This window comes from Plectropomus leopardus, chromosome 4, assembly GCF_026936395.1.
Source record: "Plectropomus leopardus strain MGB_pleo_1.0 chromosome 4, ASM2693639v1, whole genome shotgun sequence".
Classification (NCBI taxonomy): domain Eukaryota; kingdom Metazoa; phylum Chordata; class Actinopteri; order Perciformes; family Serranidae; genus Plectropomus; species Plectropomus leopardus.
Genome location: NC_142179.1, coordinates 24,510,761 through 24,532,585, shown reverse-complemented (window position 1 = coordinate 24,532,585; position 21,825 = coordinate 24,510,761). Strand labels below are relative to the sequence as shown.

At 39.5% G+C, this 21,825-nt stretch overlaps 1 protein-coding gene across 8 annotated transcripts in view; it reads left to right on the top strand.

Annotated features, from left to right (window-relative positions):
* The window catches only part of mctp1a (multiple C2 domains, transmembrane 1a), a 162,823-nt gene that overhangs the window by 37,067 nt on the left and 103,931 nt on the right, over window positions 1–21,825 (top strand). For all 8 annotated transcript variants that reach the window (XR_015776463.1, XM_088076899.1, XM_088076897.1 and 5 more), the window contains exon 2: window positions 19,894–20,014. Coding sequence is in view for 7 of the 8 variants with exons in the window: in XM_088076899.1 (XP_087933025.1) it covers window positions 19,894–20,014 (121 nt within the window). In the remaining variant the exon portion in view is untranslated. The remainder of the gene's footprint in view (window positions 1–19,893; window positions 20,015–21,825) is intronic.

Genomic DNA, 21,825 nt, shown 5'->3' with positions numbered 1-21,825 from the left:
TCCTGACGGATGCGCTCTCCTCTGTTCAAAGCGACACTGCACTCTGTTTGCGAGGCGTGTCAGCGTGATCTCGAACTGGCATTGACTCGCTTCTGGCCCGTTGACAGGTTCGGTAGGCAGCAGGGTGACCAGCTTGTCTGTCTGCGATGTCAGCAACACTTGACGCTCCCTGCTCAGTTTGTCACGGCACAGAATTCAGTGGTGACAAGCACATGGGAAAAACCTGCTAATGCTCTGCAGTCTGCCAGCATGCTTGTTGTGTGAGAGATGTTTTTCAATTTTTTAATCTTATTGACTTTGTTTGTGCACCAGAAAGTTTTCTTATCTATTTTTCAGTCTGTATATCTACCTGTCGTCATTTTCCCTCCTCACATCTCCTATTTATTCCTGTTTCCATCTTTCATGCTGTCATAACATTCTCTGCTGTTTTCCGTTCATCAATGTACACCTTGTATTTTCTTTCAAGCTGCCATTCTTCCTCTGTCTCTCTTGATCATGCTCTACCTTTACTGGCTCACTCTTCCCCCCGGTCTTGTTTCACCTCCTCCCACCTTCTCCTCCTCCATCTTTTTTTCTCAGTGGAAGATCTTTCCTCTTCATTATTTATGGAGAGTGGCTGGGTTGTGCAGCTGTCAGATGCAGCAGACAAGAGTGCTGTTAGTCTAGCATTAACCTACTGAATTCAAGGCAAACTCATATCTCAAATGTTCTGAAAGCAAACATTTCCTTGTCACCGTACCTGTGAACGTAATTTGTCACAACTCACCATGTGTCACCTCTCAGCCGAATGGCTGCAAAGGGAAGTAAGATACAGCTTGTGTCAGGATGTGGTGTTCAATTACAGTTATACAGTTTCAATCTACAGCTGACAAAATTACAGAAATGTGAAAAAAATTTCCTTTTCTATATGTGGGTTTTTCATGAAAGGTATGATGAGACGTTTCTACATGGCGAGGTGTTAAAGTGTCAGCTATGAACTGGCCAGGATGCTTTAATCGTGCTGTCAGTGACAGGGGAGTTGCAGATACGTTCTGTGAACAGGGGTATGCTGGATGTCACATCTACGGTCAGGAAAAAGGGATCCCTCACAAATAGTCAACAGCTTCACTTCCCCCAAAATCAGCACTCAGACATTAAAACTTATTTAGGCAGAAGTTAGTTGCCAGACCTATCTCCACAGCACTGTCTCAGCGTTGGAGAAAGGTCTCAAATCACAGTTATCTTACTGCTATAGAGGTAAAAACGCTATTGCTTGTTATATTTCTTTACAGTCATCGCAGGTGATGCCTGAAGCAGTGACCGGGCCCTTGCAAAACCGTGTTGGGGTGAACTTGTTTTGTGGAACATATGCACATAGGGAAGCGATCACTGTCTTTGAAATGGCAACAGCACACAAAAAACATTTGTTTGTCATTGTGTGATTCAGCTTTTAGTGATAAAAACACAAACATAATTTGCCAATCATTGCCCTCGAGGTAAAGCATGACTATACATGCTCTAAACACACTAAACTTGGTGTTTCCATTAAAACCACAGACAAGTCGCTGGCTTTATGTGGCTCCAGCAGACCATTCTTATCACAATATCACAGAAGCTCGTGTGAAGGAAACATGCACCAAATACAAGATGTGGCTGGCCATGTCAGAAAACAGATCAACATCTGCCACGAAAGTCCTGCAAGATAGAGACTGGGCATTTTTCGACATGCGCTCACAAGTGTTTTTATCAATGGTAGATTTTTACAACAATTCGCAGAAAGAACAAAGAAGACAAAACATGTTATTTACAGTGTACAAGTTGTTCAGGCAGAGATTGTTGTTGTGTCCCATAGAGAAAGGGATTTGGAAATAATAACGGGCAGAGAGCGGAGGGAAGGGAGAATGGCAACCGAAACCAACAGCCTTGAGGCAGGTTGATAGCTACGGTTTACATCCCCGGAGTCAGACCAAACAGGAGTAAATCTTTTAACAGACAAAAAGGCTCTTATATTCTGCTGTGTTTAATCACTTTTTCCAGAACATTTTTCTACCACAGAAAAAAACCAAGTACATATAATCAGAATAATACGTGCAGTGATTAAATCTTAACATTTTGCTGTGGCATGGCATCTCAATGAACTATAATACTGTCTATTGTCATGCTCTACTGGCCTAGCCTTTTCCTCAGCACAGTAAAATTCAAACTAACTGAATTAAATCAGTGCTTTAAACTGAATTAAACTAATTTACTTGTGCAATCACAATCCATTAACTGGACCACTGAGTCATAAATCACTAGCCAGATGCAACAGGACACGAGAAAAACAACATATGCATCGAGAACTTTTAAAACAGAACCATTTTTTATTCAAATAATGCCTCATTAAGCTTCCATACTGCAGTAGATGAATGGCTATGAGGAAGATTGAAACACTGCCAAACAATTTTCAAGCTGCTCAAGTAGAGGGAAACAAGAGCTTATCATGGATTGCGTGAGTTAGGGGTTAACCACACAGACATACAGTAGAGACTGTAGATAAATACACACATGCATATTCACAGACTACAACTTAATCTCGCTCATCATGGGATTTACCATGAAAGAGGCTATCCCCTCTTCTGGTCTCCTCTCGTATATGTTATCTGTCGACCACCCATTTCATCATCAACCAAAATGGGCTAAACCAAGCAGCTCAGCCCTGACATCTGGTGCAGCTGGGAGGGGGTGTCTTGATACAGCTGGCAGAACGGATTGAAAGTGGGTTACTATGCTGGGTATGGAGGTCAGAGCTATAGATTAGAGTGACACACAGGGCAGCTAGGGTGAAACAGAGATCATGATGAGCAGGATGCGGGTGTTATAAAGAGCAGAGCGTAAGGGTGCTGCTCCTTTGTCGTGAGTCTCATGGCTTATTGTGGTCCGCAGAAAAGGACTGAATTGAAGAGATGATGTTTCCACTTCAACGGTTTTATCTCTCTGTCTGTTTGTCTTTATTTAGCTATTAGCCTCTTTATTCCATCTTCTCTGTCCTTCCCTCTGCTCTGTCTAGCTTTTTTGATGCAAGACTTAACATGTTTATTGGATATGACTCAGGTTTCAAGTATTACCACTTTGTTCCCCTTTGTCCCATAGTGCTGCTGCAATGTAAAGAGAAGATGTTACATAACTATACATATATACGCACTCACACCATTACATTTACTGTCAGCACACCCAAGCCTAAGGTTCAGTGGGTGGATAATATTAATGAATTCAGTCAAGTTGTCAAGCATGACACCTAGAGAATGTGTAAGTCTTTTCAACTTGTTTTCCTCTCCTTGTTTACGTTATTTATTGCATGTTTTTATGGCAAATAATCACACAAAATAACATAAGTATAGGTGAATATTAGAGAATGTATACCATCCAATTTTACATCTATTTCCTCTAATTATTCTTAATCTAGTGTTTATCTAGGTATGTGTAAACTTACAGTTCCAGCATTGTGTCTTAACGCATTAAAAAGGTCCTTGTTTGTCCACCAGCAGTAGGATCAGCATTGTCCACAGGGTTTAAAAACTTTGAGCATATCCTAATGTGCTTTGACAGGAATTTATGCAGCTCTCCTGCTGCTCTGAACTGGATGTCCACAGAGACAGATAGGGAACGCAAGTCAGCACGGAGACTTCTGTCCTCAGTTGATCCTCTGTCCCCCTTTCCCCAAATCATTTAATACATGTGCATGCTGACTCTCCCACAGTCTGCACATTAAGGTCTTTTGAAGTGAGTTAGGGGTCAATACTGCTCTCACTCATGATACCGATACTAATAGAATAACTCATTGGATGCCACAGGCGTGCAGTATAGCTATACTTACGAACGTTTTAGTAGCTGAACTGCCAACTCCGTCAAATACGCTGCACTCGGCTTCACTACTCCACAGACTGCACGAGTTGTAGCTGCTGTTGTAGTGGGCCAATTGCTCATCGCATTAGATTGAATAACGTTTGTAGTGATTAACTTGAGCAAAACCATACAAGTCTTTTTCTTAGTCTGGGTAGAAGGAGGATTGAAAGCAGCTACTGTTTTACATGAGAACTCCAGATACTACTTGTTACTGGGTTATTTTGTTTGGCCTTAAAGGTTTTGAGTTGCGATACCCAGCCCTACTCTAACCACAGGGAAATGTGAAACCACGAGTAAGCGTTCCTCTTCTCATCGAGATATGTCAATGCAGGATACCTTGAACTTTAGCAGACAGGTGACAAAGTCTTTGTCGTCACTGATCATGATCAACATGAGAATTAGTGTTGATTGATGTGTTGATTTCGGCTTCACCACTGTCCATCGTTGTTAAAAGGCTTTATAATAATGCATTTTCACTTTGCATTCACTGTTTAGTCACTCCAAGCTGTCTGAAATAGTTATTCTTTTTTTCTCATCAGTCATTGTGCTCAACACAATTGGGCTCACGTCTGACAGATTAATGACAGTTACTTGTTCCAGAAAGAAAAAGAGAGAAGAGAGATTAATATTTGGTCGTTTAATGACAATTCCAGAGGAGCCATTATTTAATTAAGAGCCCTTTGGGTGTTCATTCATCTTCTGGGAAGTAAACCTTTTAAATCACTGATGTATAAAGAGCTGTTGATTAAAGTAAAGGAAGGATGCATGTTGAATCCTTTGGAAGCTGATCACATGATAGATGTTGCACCGCATATCATTGGGAGAACTGATTCTGCCAAGTCAGACTTTATAGTATAGACAAGTTAAAGACATACGTCATGTTTAGACACTATACTATGTAACACCTAACAGTGGATTCACTCCAGTGTGACGCAAGGTGTAAAGCCAAAGTAACAGAATTATATGCCAGCAAATTAGAAATTAAGAGGACATTAAAAGCATAACTAATGCTATGTTCATGTTATGTGGCAGCTGTCAAATTTTCAGTCTAAGTAACTACCACCAAAAATCTTAAATTTCATTAATCAGTAACACTGTATGTGACCCAAGTAGTATGGAAGTTAGTGAAAAACACAGGACCATATCACCCTTTATGGTAATTATATCCTACCTAGCTAATTGATTTTTTTTGTTTGTTCTATCCACAAAACTCTGCTTATCATGCAATTATAGGTCAGTGAGAGATATAGCAACTATTCATATAGTGTATAACTTACACTTGAATAAAACATAGTAATGGTAATATTTGGCTACGTTATGGCATTATTACAAGTAAATTCTATAAGACCATCTCCAAGTTTCGATAGAGATAATTAAAAAATATATATATGTATATCTTAGGTAGACAACTATTATATACCATGCTTTTCTTCATCTTTTTTTCATCTAACCATAAAAGTGCAACTCTCTGAATTTAAAATGTTCTCTAAATACAAGCAGCTCTACAAGAACTTAACCTCAATAATATCCTGATTAAGTCAAATAAAATGGAGCACGAATCTGAGCAAACTTCTACTGTCAGAATTCCTTACTCCACAGTTTTTTATACGCTGTGCTATGGACATATTTTAATATGTGCCAAAAAGTTTTGAGGTTCACTTACTGCACTGAAAACCTGCAAGTATTAAGTGTATGAAAATTTCCTGTCATCACAGTTCATCCTGTATAATGAGTGTGGGTGGTTGTAGTATGTGGTATGTAGTATGCAGTATTCTTTTTGCTTTGGACAACAGCTCATTTTCCAGCTGAAGGTGCCAAACACGTTTTCAGTATAGCTGTAGTACAAACCTCATAAATCCTCTCAGCAACAATGTGCAGAGTGGGGGGGCACCCAGGCTGCAGCCCCTTGCTGCATGTCGTCCCCTCTCTCTCCCCCTTTCACACTTATGCTTTCCTATCATAATAAAATCAAAAAGCCAAAAAAAACCCAACCAAACAAAAAAAAACCCAACAATGTGCAAAGTTTTTTCATCCTTGAAAAATGAGGCCGATAGTTCAATTTACTCTTTCTTGTACTGACGTTGAACAAATGAGCAAGTTTTCCCCTCTCAGTCACTGTGTCATTGCACTTTTTAATCACTTTATTGCTTTCCATCTCATTGACTGTGGCTCTCTCTCTAAGTTTCTCTTTTGTGATCATGAACAATTGATATACTGTGAAATAACACCATCTGGGCTGTTAAACCATCTTTTAGTGTCAGGATAATGGGAAAGGAGAGGGAGAGTGTGTGGTGACATCTGCATGTGTCTCAGGGAAAGCAGTGACATTCAGAGGTAAATGTGAGTTTAATAGTAGTTTAATAGTAAACATAAGATGTCTGCACTGCATGCAAATGACTAAAATCCCTTGTCCCCCAGTATTGACAGATTTAATATTCATTATTTTGGTGTTATCAAGGTGTTAATATATATTTGTCACTGTTCACTTATGTACTTACAAGTGTTTTAACTGTCATGTATTCAAACACATTTGGAAGTGTTACAGCTGTTATCAGCAGGAAATTATTATAGCTGCTGCATCAAGAGACTCATTACCCCGGTCTGAGACCAGCTTTATCTAAGAAGCTACAAGACAAAGTGAAGACACTTGCTCTTTGTACAGTGCACTGCCAGACTGTTATTAGGGAAAGCACACACCAAAGGTACCTCATTATATACCAGAGTGGCTGTTGGCTGTTTACCTGCCTGAGCCCTGCACTGTTTCTGCGCTCTGTCACATTACCCGGCTGCACATACTCAGGGGAGGAGAGGCTCAGTAATGGCCCTCAGATAGTGGTATTTTAATGGAGCAGCTTATTTGGTGGGGAGAGTTTAATGGAGAACATTTTTCAAGGCTTTGTGGCTGCCACTGTGTGATGCGAAAGAGAAATATGTGCATACGTTGCATATTTATCTGTGCCATCGGTTTGCACAAAAATTTACATTATATTGTGTGAGTATTTAATAATATTGAGTCCCAGACTGAGTAAAGGTTGTTTTGTGATTGTGATACTGTCACGTGTTCTTACTGAGAGGGAGAAAAAGTAAAGAGAGCAGGAGAGAGAAGGTGATTCTGATGAAAAGAGGCAGCAGAGAGTGGTGATGATTTAATAATTATTGACGAAGTGATAATGACTTTTAGTTTCTGACAAACTCATTTCCATCTGTGACTAAAGCTGGCTGCATGGAAATATGGCTCAATCAGCAGTGTGAGGGTTTTACTGTAAGTGCAACATTTTATTTGAGTTTACTGTATTTCATTGATTTATTGGGTGTAGATTTTTAAAAGTGTTAGATGACCAATAAAACAATTTATTTTTGATATTTAGAGGTAAATTTTAAATGTTTCAGTATTCAGTATGTTTCCATGTGTTGCTTACATTCTGCAGAATCTCATTCTTTTTAACTTTTCTTTTTCTTTTTTTTTTTTTTTAAATTTATTTGGTAGTTACTTAAGGGTACTCTAAATATTTGATGTACTGCAAGGTCACTGTAACCACAGATTTTCTTTTTTCTGTGCACTCTGTCTATGCTGGTATTGCCTGCTGTTATTTTTAAAATAGACAAGAAAGAGAGGCTTCAAAAACTAAAAGTGGGTGTTCAACTTTCATAGTAGACATCACACTGTTACTTCACTTAAACAGAAACTTTGAGAGTGTCAGGAGGGTCTTAAGGGAGAGATATACTGTAACATAAAGCTGGAAGCAACTTCAACCTGCATCTCCTCTTCTTCTTCTCCACCATCCGCCTCCACAATATGTCCTATAATTAGATCAAGTACATGAAAGATACATTTCTAGCAGTTCAATAGGCCTTGCTGACAGACCTCTAGAGCCTGTCCTATCCTTGTGTGTCTGTACACTGCATTTGTAGTCACACATTTATGAGCCTGTTCCCGTTTTAGTGATTTGGTATTTTAGGATAGAAATGGCAAAGCACCACACACAAGGGAATAACATGGGCTGATGTTCATTACAAATTATGCTTTTTTTAATCAGACATTAAACCCAATGGACCTGTCAGCTATCTGCTGGGCTCTTTCTTTTTTTTTGTTCCTGTATGTGAACGTGTGAATTTGTGTGTTAGTGAGTGTTTCTATGTGCATATGTAAAATGTGTGAATGTCTCTGTGTGTAGGTGTTGCATATGTGTATGATGCTGTGTTTGTGTGCTTTTATCTTTGAAAGCCTGAAATATTTGTTTGATGGATGACTACATACTCTGCGCAGGCACAGCTTGTTACGAGGCTCTGTGGCTGAAGAAGAATTCATACAAGAAATAATGGGATTGCTGTATTAGCCTGTGAAATATCACACGTCTGACAGGAGCTGTGTGAGGCTCAACCTTTATGTTAGACTCTCTTTTTCTGCTCACATTATATACTATTTTTGTGTTTGTGGTAAACAAAGTGATGTATTTTATCTCTGTCTGTGAAGTTAATTTTAGTTTTGTGTTTCTCTTGTGGTTGCATAGCAACGCTCATCCAGCATCTTATGTTTTAGCCTGTACAAGACCAGGATCCATACCCTCAAGGAAACAAACTCTCAAAGAGTAGACGAGAGATACAGACTACTGCGTAGCCTAAATTAAATTCTGATCCTTGGTAACCTATGTTTAGGCAGTTGAAAGACAAATGGACAATCATAGGCATAAATTGCCATATAAAAGTACTGGCATCTGCAGATATTTTTTGTAAGCAATCTATTGTTGGTTTAATTAATTAATTAGTTAGAAACTAGAATAATTAAATACACATCGACTTTAATTTTAAACACGTGACCCAGAGAAACAAAACTGCATTGTCCTGCCAGTGTGGCTCAACAGCATGATGTAGTGTTTGGCAAGATCATTCATCTCAGTGCCAACAGTTAAACTGCATTTATCAGCAGCTACGTGTCAAGTATTGTATCCTTGAATTACACACCAGGCCGCTCACCACTGCTGGAGGATCACTGATGGATGATTGCTAATTTGAGTGATTATTTTTGGGCTGCATGGAAACGGTTAAACTGTTGAATTGATTTAATTGGCCAGCTCCCATTATGAGATCAATTTAAGTTATATTAAAGAGCCACATTTACTTAAAGAGCATCATAATGTGTTTTGATTAATGTACAGTGGTAGCACTAGGAAAGTAAAATCATATTTCAGATCATTACTAAACTGCTCAGGTAATGGCTTTGAAGAGCTGATGGATCTCGGTTTTCAGTAAATAGCATGGAAATCAATGTAATGGACTCTGTGGAGTCTGATTTTATTCACATTTTAACTGGCTAAAATGGAAAAATGTCATATCTTATGCAAAAAAGTCTTTCGTTATCCATTTAAAGAAAGTAAATCCATAAATGGATGTAATGGATTCTGTCCAAGTGTATTATATAAAAAAAGAGAAATTAGGAAAAGATACTTTCTGGCCTCTTGCACTGCTTTTTGTGAAGCACATGGATCTAGTCCAGCCTAAGGTACCACACTTAATATTACTGTAAAAAGCAAACCAACTATTACTCCCTTTTTTAAGACATTGAGTTTTTCATCTTAAGTGTTTGGACCTACAGCAAGACTGTAGATAACAGTAAATAAGTAAAAACTGTAAAGATAACAGGATTCTTGGACAGAAAAGCGGTTGGTCAGAGAGGACAGACAAATATAGGTTTAATGTTGGGTAGCAGAAAGTAGCATCTCAACTAACAGAAGGAGAACTGTCACAACATCCTTGTTAATGAGCAAAGAAAGAGCAGGTTATTGTTATGCAGGAATGGAAGTGCCGAGCCTGGAAATTACCTGCCATCGCTGTGAGAAACGATAGTCTGGCTCCACACACTGCCCAGGGCTAAATACAGGCTTCCTCCTCCATAAAGACACTGTCATGACATATAATCCAGGATAAGAAATATACGACTCCGGTTGATATCCCAAAAGGGAAGTTTTCTAAGCAGCTCTGTAACTTACCCGTTTGCCCTTTAAATGTGAATCTCCCAGTAGGCCGTTTCGCCGCTTTCAAGCAGCATTCAAGCTTTAAAGTGCAAGGCTTTGCTGAAAGTCTTTAACAATGGCACAGCGCACAGTCTCGTAGTACAACTTTCACAGTATCACAGAGCCACCATCAGCAGTAACTCTGGGGGGATAAAGATGCTTGCAGATAAGAAAATTTATTCAAACACAAAAGTATTTTCTGCCCCATGGCTGAATTATAGAAAGTAACTAGAAGACTGCATGCAGGCTTCGTGCTTCTGTGAATGCAAATTTTTAAATTTTCTTGAACAAGGATTAAGTCTTATCCTGATTCAAACTTTCTATTTCTCTCTTATCTCATGCTAAAAGATCTGCGGAGCAGTCAGAGCAGAAACTTAACTGACAGTGAAGCACCACCACATCAGGCAACATAGTGCTCTCACTGACCCTGGATTTCTACCGCTTGCATGTGCGTTGCGGAACGGCTGCTTTGCTCCGCGCTCCCTCATCCATCAACTCCCACCAGTTGCGGTTTTAGTGCGGCATGGCGCAGCATCAGCTGGAGTGGCGATACAGAGGAGTTCCTGCGGTAATTACGGAATCACGCTGTATCAGTACAGAAGAAGTAATAAATCCATTCACTCTCATAACTGCCGATATGGTGTGCCACGCCATTTCCTTTCTATGGTTGTCCTTATAAAAAGGATAATTTTGTGGTTTTCCACCTCCATAATTAGCCTTTCCTCGTCTGTGTTGTCGGTAGTGACCTCTGGAAATCTCTGACCTGTTGACTGCAGGCCTGGATCCACTCATTGTGACGTTTTGTTGATGTAGTTAAGTAAAACACGATCGGACGTAAACGCCGAGTGTTTTATGAAAACATGAACATACTAGCTGGAGTAGTCTGAAAGAAACTGGGATGTATGGGCTGAGTGTGTATAACCTGATTTCTATTTGTTCATGTAAACACCATATCGCAAATATGATCATAACCAGGATAAGCCTCATCAACAGGTTATTCATGTCCATGTAACCACACTCATTGTAATTTGGTGGGGGGGGTGGGGGGGGGGTGACGAACATTCATTAACACCCATTTTTTTTTTATTTTGTGTTTCGTTTGTTATTTTAATAGATAATACCCAGAGGCTTCTAGTTTTTACAATATTATCACCTTTTACCACTGCCAGAGTTTCTTTTGTAGAGTTTGGTTTAACCTTTCACAACTGGTTATTTTCAATCAGAGCCAGAGGAGCACGCCTGTCAGGAAGTGTGAAGTTATGGGTCTTGTACTGGTTGTGAGTACATCCTTGAAGAGTGCCTGTCCACACTATGTGCTGAAAAAGAGATGGAACATTTTTGAGCTGCCAGATGACCAGGCTAGCCTTTTGACGTTTGTAACATTGCCACACTGAACTTTCTGCATCTAATCACTTTAGCCACTGATTGTTCTGTATTATCTCTATAAAGGCCAATCAGAAGAGCTTCAAAACACAAAACATGCAAAGATTTCACAAAACATGTAAAGAAAATGTTTCTTCATGCCATAAAATGGCTTTACTTGGCCAGGCGGTCCCGACAAACTGTAACTCACACTGAACATTCACTGTTACATTCATGGTTTACTGCTTACGTGACATCCAGCTTACCTGCCTTTCACAGACACACCGTGTCTGTCTTCTCCTTCACCGCACACACACTGCCATGAACGCTTCTGTAGAGGCTGTGATAAACTCTGCTGTTTTCTGACAGTGTTTACATTCAGCTTTGTTTTGTCCTGTATTGTGCCCACACTACCCACATGGCATCTTTGTGTTATACCACCTTCTTCTCATCTTCATTTCTCCAGGATTTGAGTTGTTTGTCTCTCTGAATATTTCTTAAAGCTGCCTGCTGTAACAATGCTGACTTATCAGCAAAATACAGCTACTCAACAGTCTTTCAAAAGCAGTGCCCTCAGTATACACAGACCTCACTGTGAACAGCATCAAATCAACATCATGCAACTTCTTTTGACCTTAACAGCTTCAACATCATTTTGATGGTACCTTGACTTGTAATTTGGGGAATAGTGCCTCTGTCATTCCCACTCTATGCCCTGAGCGCCTGTTTTGCACGATATAACTCTGGTGAGCAGTTAAATTTCACAAGATATTTGTCAAACAGTTCACAGCACTATATCACACATACCAGCTGTTTTGTACAGACATCATGGCAGTGCCAAAGAATCATTGTTCAAACCCCAAACACCCTATGTAATGCATGAATTATTCTTTAAAATTAAGCAAAGTAATTTCAACTCTTTATGTCCCCCCAAATTCCGATTGGAGCACCCTTATTTGATATTGTGATTAAGCATTGGAGATGTTGACCTAAAAGGCCAAAACTTGTGTTCCCCTTTAGAACAGAAAGTGGTGGTGAAAAGGTCACCGATTCAATTTCAGTTTGCTGCACAAACCTGCCAGAGAGAGGACATCAAAGCTGTAAAATTCATTAGTTCAACAACATGAAACCTGTTGGTAATTTTGTCATATTGAATTTCATTTTGTATTATTACAACTGCTGCTCTGATCAAGGTATGACATTGTGTGCGTGGATCTTTTCTTGACTGGAAGTGGTTTTTAGTTCATAACATGCCTCTAAGCTCATGCTTGTGCAGTATCCAGATAATCAAGTCCTAACCCTCTTGTGCCCTCCCTCTCAGACTGTGAGCAGCAGATTATATGCATTGTGTCTGGCTGGAAACTGTTAGTGTGGAATACCCTATTGGATATTTGTTCTCATCTTTTCAGAGGTGTGACACGTCATCTATCTTAGTTATTGATGAAGGATCAGGCTCCTGTCTCTGATTCATTATTGATAACTCTAAACACCCACACAAACACAAAGGAACTGGCAACACACACACACACACACACACACACACACACACACACACACACACACACACACACACACACACTTACACATTGTGCATGCAATGATGTATAGATACAAACAGCCCCCTGGAGATGATTAGGGATTCAAGTTCTCCATCAATATTTGCAGTGCGATGTTGAACTCCTTTTATCCCATCAAAGTAGTAGTAGTTAATGGAAAGGGAAATTGGTATTGATTGATATTTGAATGGATTCAGTTGGGATTCAGTCAGAGGGGTTTTCTGCAAAATGCCAACGGCTTGTATTCAAATACACAGAGCACTTCCCAGTGTAGTTCTCCAGGGATTATTTGATGTAAATTTAAAGTGCTGCGATCGTTGAATGTCATTGGATTGGTGCCACATGTAGCTGTAATGGAACTCCTTTAGTTTACTGTATTTACATTGTGCTGCTGGATGCTATTTATTTACACAGATCTTGCTCTAATTTTTTGACATTAATGTTAAATTATATTTTGCATACAAAGTTTAAGTGAGAATTCTTGATTAAAAAAAAACTAATAACATTCTTGAAGTTTTTTGTGCTCGGAAACCTAAATAAAATCTTGTAATCTTGCATTTTCATTTGTGTGTCCTGTATCATGGCAGAATACTTTTATTACAGATAAATTGCAGTGAAGTGTAGGCCAAAAAAGCACAGACATACACCCAGTCTGTTGTTCTGTAAGGTCTCCCTCTGCCAGAATGTTATTTTGCCCTCTGGGACTTGAGGGAGGCTGAAAATTAGGCTGTGGCAGCAGTTGTTTAGTTCTCTGTCAGCTTCAAGGAATCACACAGAGGAACAGAGCAGGTGGAGTGGGGTGGACCTTGGCTGCCTTTTCTTTTCTTGCTCTTTTCTCCTTTTGTATCACTGTGAATGTGTTTGTAGTCTGTGTCTCTGCAGTGAGTGACTCTCCATTGAGGCCTCGGTGTGCAGAGGGAAGGGCTGAGGTCTAGTAGACTCGGGGACAGTCTGTCCTGAAGGATGGAGCAGAGTGATGGGCATTGAACAAAATGACTGACTCTAGACTTAAAGTCTCTGTGTGTATGTGAGAGTGTGTCTCTTTATGTCTGTGAGTATTTAAGCATTAACTTATTTTCACTTTACTTATACTGTAACTTTTTTATTTGCCTGTGGTTGAGAATTGTTAGGCAACAATAGAGATTTCATCAATGTATAACATTTTCATAGGTTTCCTTAAAAAAACAAAAAAATGTCTCAACACACTACTGTATATTTGTTTGTGGTTAGGGTTGGGGCTACGTTAAAATTTTCAAACCAAAAACTGCACTGGAGTGGTATAATGAATTTTACCACCAGAACTTGTAGCACTTTACCAGGCAGCTGCTCTTGAGTGGAACATAATGGCAGCGTGTTCTAACAGCTAATAGGCATCCGACAATCAAGTTGCATCCCAAAACATCGGAGCGCTTTCTCCATAATGAAACTATTAAATATGCGCTTTTGTTACATAATGTAAACAAACCACATAGTTGTGCAGTCAAGATCATACTGAATATGTAACCATGTAAAAGATAGGGGAATTCTTGCTATCTTCTTATGTTTGTCCTTTTTAAAGAGAAAACACAGGTTTATTATTGTGATATTCACTAAAAATGACACACAATATGGCCAGCAGCAAGTTGCCTAGCTTGTTATTAGCGATGGTCATTTACTTTCAGCTCCCTGTGGATCTCCCTCCAGCCTGCTGGCATCTTATCTTGATGTTCCGATTACAATAAGGAGGTGTCGTCTAGATAATTCCTCATCTCAGCTTCATCAATCAGCTGTTGCTTACTCACTGCCGCACTAGACACAGAGCTTCCAGCAAAGAAGTTCAGCTCTACATGCTGCACCGCCTTGCTTGCAACCAGTTAGGACATCTCTTTTGTCAGTTTCAAATCCAAAATGTTTCCATACTGGTGTAATTTTAGTTTTCTTCAGAAGGTAGAAGCTAGATTTATTAGTCATTTTCTAAACAAAGTTTAAAAAACAACATTACATGTGTCCTTGATCCTGCTACATCTTTGGAGTTGAAGGATGAGTTGATGGAAATCAGCTACTATGAAAATTTCATCTGATTGCTCGGGCATGTTGCTGCTGGTGGCATCATTCAATTCCTGCAGTGCATTTTTTGAATTTGCATTGGAGTCTTGTGTCCTTATGGCTTCCAACAAAGTCCACCAATCCAGTGCAACAGCTTGATCCGGGATGTTGGGGGTTAACCATGTCTCTGTGAAGATATGTGCAGAGCAGTCTCTGGATTCTCATTGCTGAGAGAGCCTCAATCACATCTCATCCAGTTTATTCTCCTGCGACTGCACATTAGCGAGAAGGAATGGTAGACGAACAGCTCTCAGTCTAAGTGGGGTCAGCCTCACCCTGATGCTGGCTCTCCTCCCTCTCTCTGTCTTGTGCTTTCAGTTTTGTTTCTCCCCTCTAGTCTGACTGGCTGATCAGTGTATGCTGTTGGTGGGGATCCTCTCACGGTCTGCTCCATTCAATCCAAACTCCACACAACTTTTCCAGATGATGATAAGTGCTTCTCTTTCGTAGCAAAGTCATGCTTTAGCAGAAGGGGCCATGGTGCAAAAAAAATAGAAAAATATACAGGATATACAAATACATATAAATATACAATATATAGGAGCTACTGGCTGCTGCATCTATATGCACTGCCATTGTCATAGCTTCAGTATATTGTCTCGTTTCCCCAAAGACCACATGTACTTAAGTAAACAAACACAATATGCAGCGCTCTCCCCTCCCACCACTACTGACAGATCTCAGATCTCCTTCGTGTTGCTGCTGCTCCACTCACGACCTGTTAGACGCTAGTGGCCCTACACTGATTATAAACGTGAATGTATTTTTATATTAATCACATATTCATATCGCCTATTTACTAGTGCAATACAAGTTGGATTTAGTGTAGTTATGCCATCAGCACAGGTTGCTGATTGAGGCTATCTTTTAATTTGCCAAAACACGTCAAATGCCAGTTTAGCGGCAGTTAAAACCTGTAAAACCTGAAATCAACCCAACTCTGATTATGGTTTCTTATATAGACAAACTGATACTGGATTTTACTCACTTTTTGAAACCATTCTAATCTTGGGCAAAACCTGAGATTTTAAATAGAGTGAGTTAGCCCAATCAACATCACCCATACCCATGCGTTTTTATATGCAACACAAAGAAACCCTTGTCTTTCACTGTATCGTTCTTTCTGTACATGGTTTTAACGGTTCTAACTTGAAAGCCTGTTGGTCTGTTTTATCTGCTTGTTTGCTTTAGCAAAGACTTCATTGATCCCTTCGTGTGTACTGTCGCTCACTCAAAGAGCCTGCACCATCTGCAAATCCATTTCAAATCCTGTGCCCCCTTATTATATTTGTGTGCATCAGTGTGTGTCTGTGTTTTTAACTTGTGTGTTTGTTAGTGGTACTGTACGTGATACACAAAATAAATACCAACATCTGAAAAATACAAAGTACTGAAGATCTCATACATGTGCAGCAGAGAAAAAAAAACACGTGCGCTGGCATTTTCTGTGTGTCTGTGGACTTTTTTTTTTATCTATTTCTTAATCGCTGTGTGTTATGATGAGACCTGACTAGACATTGTGTCGATCTGTGTGTCACTGTTTGTTAGTCATGTTTATAGATAAAAGGGCTTAATGTTACATGGTCAGACCCTCGCAACTGATGTCCAATCCTATTGGTTGTATCCACCAGCAGTTCAATTACAATGACTTACATGCACTGTTGACCCTAGGTTTATCTTATCCAAACACACAGCTTGAACTCTATCTGTCCCTGAATGTTCACATCGGATTTCTCCAGATATTTTTTTGAGCTGGTGCACCTGTTACCTAACAGCAGATTACTTTTTTTTGTTTCAGTTTTTTCTCTTCCCTAAAAGATTCACTCTGTCTCCCTTCCCCTCTGGTTTGTGCCTGTTTGAAAGTCTGTACTAATGGTTGACTTTCCCATGGAGAACACCTCATTTCCCATCCAGCTGCAGTGGTTTGAAATGCTGCTATGTTTATTCTATACTACCCCCTGGACATAAAAATGTTGATAACCATAATCATAGGAATAACAGTGGAAACTGCTTATAGTGATCACAGTTACAGTTATCAGTCAAATAGTCTCCTTACAGTTTTCATTTGGGTCTTTTTAATGCATAAAAACATATTGAAGAAAAAAATTAAAACTACAGTAATTGAATTTAGGGTTGGAAATTAACAAGTATGTTCACCAGCCACTGTTGCAGATTTCAAAATCTACCAGCTGCGCTATAGATTAGTTTTTTTGGCTGGTAAGTGAGAAATTTAGAAGCCACTTGCATATTTTACCAGCATTTGGCTGTTGGCTGCTTCTAATTTCCAACCCTGACTGATTTTTTTTTGTGTTTTACTTTACTCCCATAATACTTGAATTAAACCGTCTGCTTCCAGCTGGCTAACGGAAGTTGCATGCATTGAAATCATGACAGGAAAAAAGTAGTCTCCTTGAAGCTCATGACAAACTGTCGAAACGAGCCAATGAAATGCAGCAGCTAAACTTGGTGTCCCTCAGGCTACCTTGTGTAGTCTACTCAAACAAAACGGTCATGGCTGTGATTGATGGAGACAGAATGTGAACGAGAAGAGCACCTGTGGTTGGAGTTGCCCTCTGAATAGTGGATTGACAATGCCTGGCCATGTAATGCTCTCTCGGTGCGGGAAATATGCGCTACACTAATCCATCTTTCTTATACAGTATGGTATTATAGTGAATTATCCACAGTGCAGTAGCCTAATTTAGAGTGTACAGTTATTTAAAAAGTGTTTGAAACAGTCACTAAAATTCTCTAAATAATAAAGCTGTCTGTTTCATCACTCTATGTTCATGTAATAAATATGCTAATGTCAATTAGATGGTGATAGTATTATCGGTATTAATAATCATCCAGTAATTGTTATTAATTTGACCCGAAACCAACGTGATCACTGTAAGTGGTTTCTGGTTATCGCTTTTAATGTGCTGAAAGTGGTAATAATACTGTTCGGCAAGTATCAGTGGGCTGCCAGTGCTGACATGTTGTTGCCTTAAGTGCAAACATTTACGAACACACACTTGCACACGCACACATGCGCGCGCTAGCTTGTTTGTGTCTCGATTGGCATATTTACTAATCTCCATATCCTCATGCATAGAAATGAAAGTTAATCATGGTATTCATTATAAATTATTATATGAGATGCTGAGGGCAACCCAAGAAAATCACTGTAATACGGTGGGCATACATGGACCGCAGTCTAATTATACTCACTATTATTATCCTGTAGCCTCAGTGTCCCTAAAGACTGGAAGAACAGTACTGCAACACCATAGCAGCATCATGCTACTTCTAAAAATAGTGTTAAATGTATATAGCTGTGATACATTTAGTTCACATCATCACACACAAATACAGATACTGTTTGGGGGTGTAATCCATCCTTCACTCTTATTTTAGACAGTGGCCCATGGTCGGTTTATGATTAAGGGCATTCAGGCATTATTGTAAGGGGAAACAATGTTATTAACAATTACAGGGAATGCTGTGAAAGCATCACAGTGAGTGTGCATTTTGATGATGGTGTTAATCCTCTTGGATTGTCATTCTCCTTTTACCACTTGCATCCAGCTGTCCAAAGATCACTCTGCTCTTCTGCTCCTCTCGAGTGGGAACTGCTCTTATGCTATCCTTGGTAGTCTGTAAGTAGCATCCCAGTGGCCCACTAGCATTTTTCTGCTCTTTTATGGTTATTCTTAGCCTCATCTCAGAGTGTGATAGCTATATAGACATGACAGGAGTACCCACACACGGTTTGTCTAATGTGGGGGAGAAAGAAATGAGGGTCAGAGAATAAGAATAAAATGAGCAAGAGATGGAGAATGAAAGTAAGCTGTGGAGGATCTCAGAGCATTGCTCATCATGTGACTTGCTGATGGGCCTCTGGCTCAAAGGGGAACCATGATCAGAGCCAGTGGGGGCTTCCTGTCAGAGTGGAGTACAGTACTGACCTCAGGGCTGCAGCGTGACATGTAAAGCCACAGAGATGACCTCTTCCAAGGGCCTGACACTCAGAGGCCTCCCAAGGAGGTTGCATGCTTGCTATGAGTAGTTGTCAAACTTCACATGCAGCACGTATTATGTAATGTAAAAACATTGACTTTTCAAAGCGTGAGATTTTTTTTCTGTTTACCTTTTTGGTCTTGTCTTACCAGTAAGCTTTTTGCTCTACTCATTTGATTTATTTCGGAGCATGGGGATGCTGTAGCTAAGTTCTTATCTTGCATTTTGGACACAAACAATCAAAAACAGTCTCTCTTGGTCTCTAAATATTGATGGTACAGAATCAGATCAAAGGTTATCTGCTTTTTTAAAATAGAAATAACCATTATAATCCATCAGAATTATTAAAATGTTGACTACTTTGAAATAGCTACAATCTAATTTTTGAGAATATGAGTCTAATCTCTCATATGTGCTTGCTTATTGCACTTATGGACCATAAGCCCTTAAAATAGTCAAGTTTGTGTTCATTTTTTGACTACAAAGTTTTGTTTGACTTGTGCACTCTATAGGGCTGCATGATATGCAAATTATATATACATATATATATATATATACATATATATATATATATATATTAAAAAGAAATCATATTGCAATTATTTCGACAGATTGTGATTGCATTGTGAGTAAAATGATGATGTTGTGATTTTTGCTGGGGTCTTTACCAAGCAAGCATTTTCCCTTACCCCTGGAATATGATTTGTAGACCAAGGCATCACCACAATGCTTCCTTTATAATGGTATTTTGTGACACATTTTACCTTTTTATAAAAAAAAAAGCTCCTATAAGTTGCATTCGACCATATAAGGATTTTAATAATAGTTTAATTAATTGTTCAGCCCTAGAACTGTATGCCTTCCTCTCTTCTTTGCTGAAACAGAGGTATTGTGTTTTCTTTTCCCCTCCTTTTGTTTTTCTTGTCTTTATACTCAAAATTATAACACTGAAATAAGCTGGGCTGTTCTGATAAACCTGTATAACTTATATAACTCTTCTGTTCTCTGCACAGGGCATCAACATAGTGGGGCCCAGTAATGCAGAGCCCCCGCCTCGGCCTCCTAGCCCAGCCATGTACCAGCTGGATATCGTCCTGAAGAAAGGGAACAACCTGGCCATCCGAGACCGGACAGGTAGGAGCTCTGTTTGTTCTTCCTGTTACCTCAACAGCCTTGAGGTTTATGTGGCGAGACAGGACGGACAGCTTTATCAGGCCTCTATTTAGCTCACCAAATGAAAGCTACGCTATCCTGCTCGCTGTCCACCTCTCTCAATTGCTTTGTCATAGACACAGGCAGTCCAGCACCCAGGATACCATCTTCACCTAACTGAACTGCCTTATGTGCTCATTTTCATTATTATTGGTTCTCCTATTCACCTCCTATCTTTAGGGGATCTCCCTCCACCTTTGTATTTTTGTCAATGTAATATTCCTCTTGGCAGTATTTTTTCCCATCTTTTCACCTCAGTTCTTTGTTTCTCACATTTTTCTTCCTTTCTTCTCTCTTTTTTTATTTCTCACAGTTGTAGGGTTTTATTAAATCACACGTCTCATCCTCATAGCTCACTCTATTTTCTATGTGTGAAGTGAGATGATATTACTAGGAATGATGCAAGACATTTTATGTGCATCTAGGCAAGAAAAGAGTCAGCTGTGGCTTAAACTAGAACCTTGTGACATTGTCAGTGTGAGTATAGTATGATTTCCTGGTTACTTTTTTGAAATATGACTAAATCATTTAGGGAGTCTTTCACTGCACTACCTCAGTGTGACCAAAGCTTTTTAGATTAAGTAACAACTGCACAGTACTGTTTATTATTTTATGCTACCAATATTCTCACGTTTCTGCATTTTGTGATAAAGATTTGATTCAGTAACTTTACAGAACCAAAGTCAGAGAGTCAAAAGAAGGCTGAGTGCCACTTCATAATGGCTAAAAGGAGGCTGTGGAGCTGGAGCAGGAATGTTTTTGTGGCATTATCTTGAGTTGTTCAGGTCATTGCATTTACCTATTTCACCCACTGTGGGAAGAAATAGAGTTTATATGCTGTTTGCACCAGTATAAAAGATATTATCTCCTATTAAACCACTCTGCTAAACAGTATTTTTAAGGCTTATCTGGAATGATTGTGATGCTGAATGATTGTTAACTGCAAGATAGCTTTCTGCCCACTGTCGAAGCTGTCTGAACAGCCTTTATGTTGTTTCTAAGACAGTTAAGGCTTGCACAGTGGAAAGGCCAGCCAGCAATAACAAGCCAGGCCAGAGATTTCCTCATAAACTCTCTCAGACAGTGGTTTGGATAGTGATGGATGCAGGGTTCTCATTAATGGTTGTAGCAGTCACCATGACGACAGCTCTGAATAAGCTTCTCCCTCCCGAACATTTTGCCTGACTACCTGTCCGCTGGATAATGAGCAGGAAGGTGCAGAGCTCACCTGTCCTGTGCTGAGTACATTAAGACAGCTCATTATAGGAAGAGGGAGACACGGTCAAATAACAGAGAAATATCGTGGATTGAATTTAATGAGCAATAATGTCCTAATAACAATCAGTGCTGTAACACATGTTTTGTCACAAAGTGTTCAGAGAGGGCTTCTAAATATTAATATATGCAGCAGTTGATGACAGATCTTGACATGCTGTGCTGTCAGGACAATCACATGTTGTTTTTGAAGTACAGCAGGTGAATGATAAACCACAGAGGACAGACATGAGATTGTTGGGATTTTCCATCAGCCAATCAGTCTAGGCTCCATTGTCAGGTATGTAGACTGGAGATAAGCTGGATTGTCAAATATAGTTTTCCGGGAGTAGCAATTTAGTGCTGGTACCTGTTGATTCACTAAAATCCTCGACATGAATTATAAATGACACAGATTGTTTTCAGTTTTGTCTACTAAACATTTTCAGGAATGCATCTTCTCAGAAATAGCTCTGCTG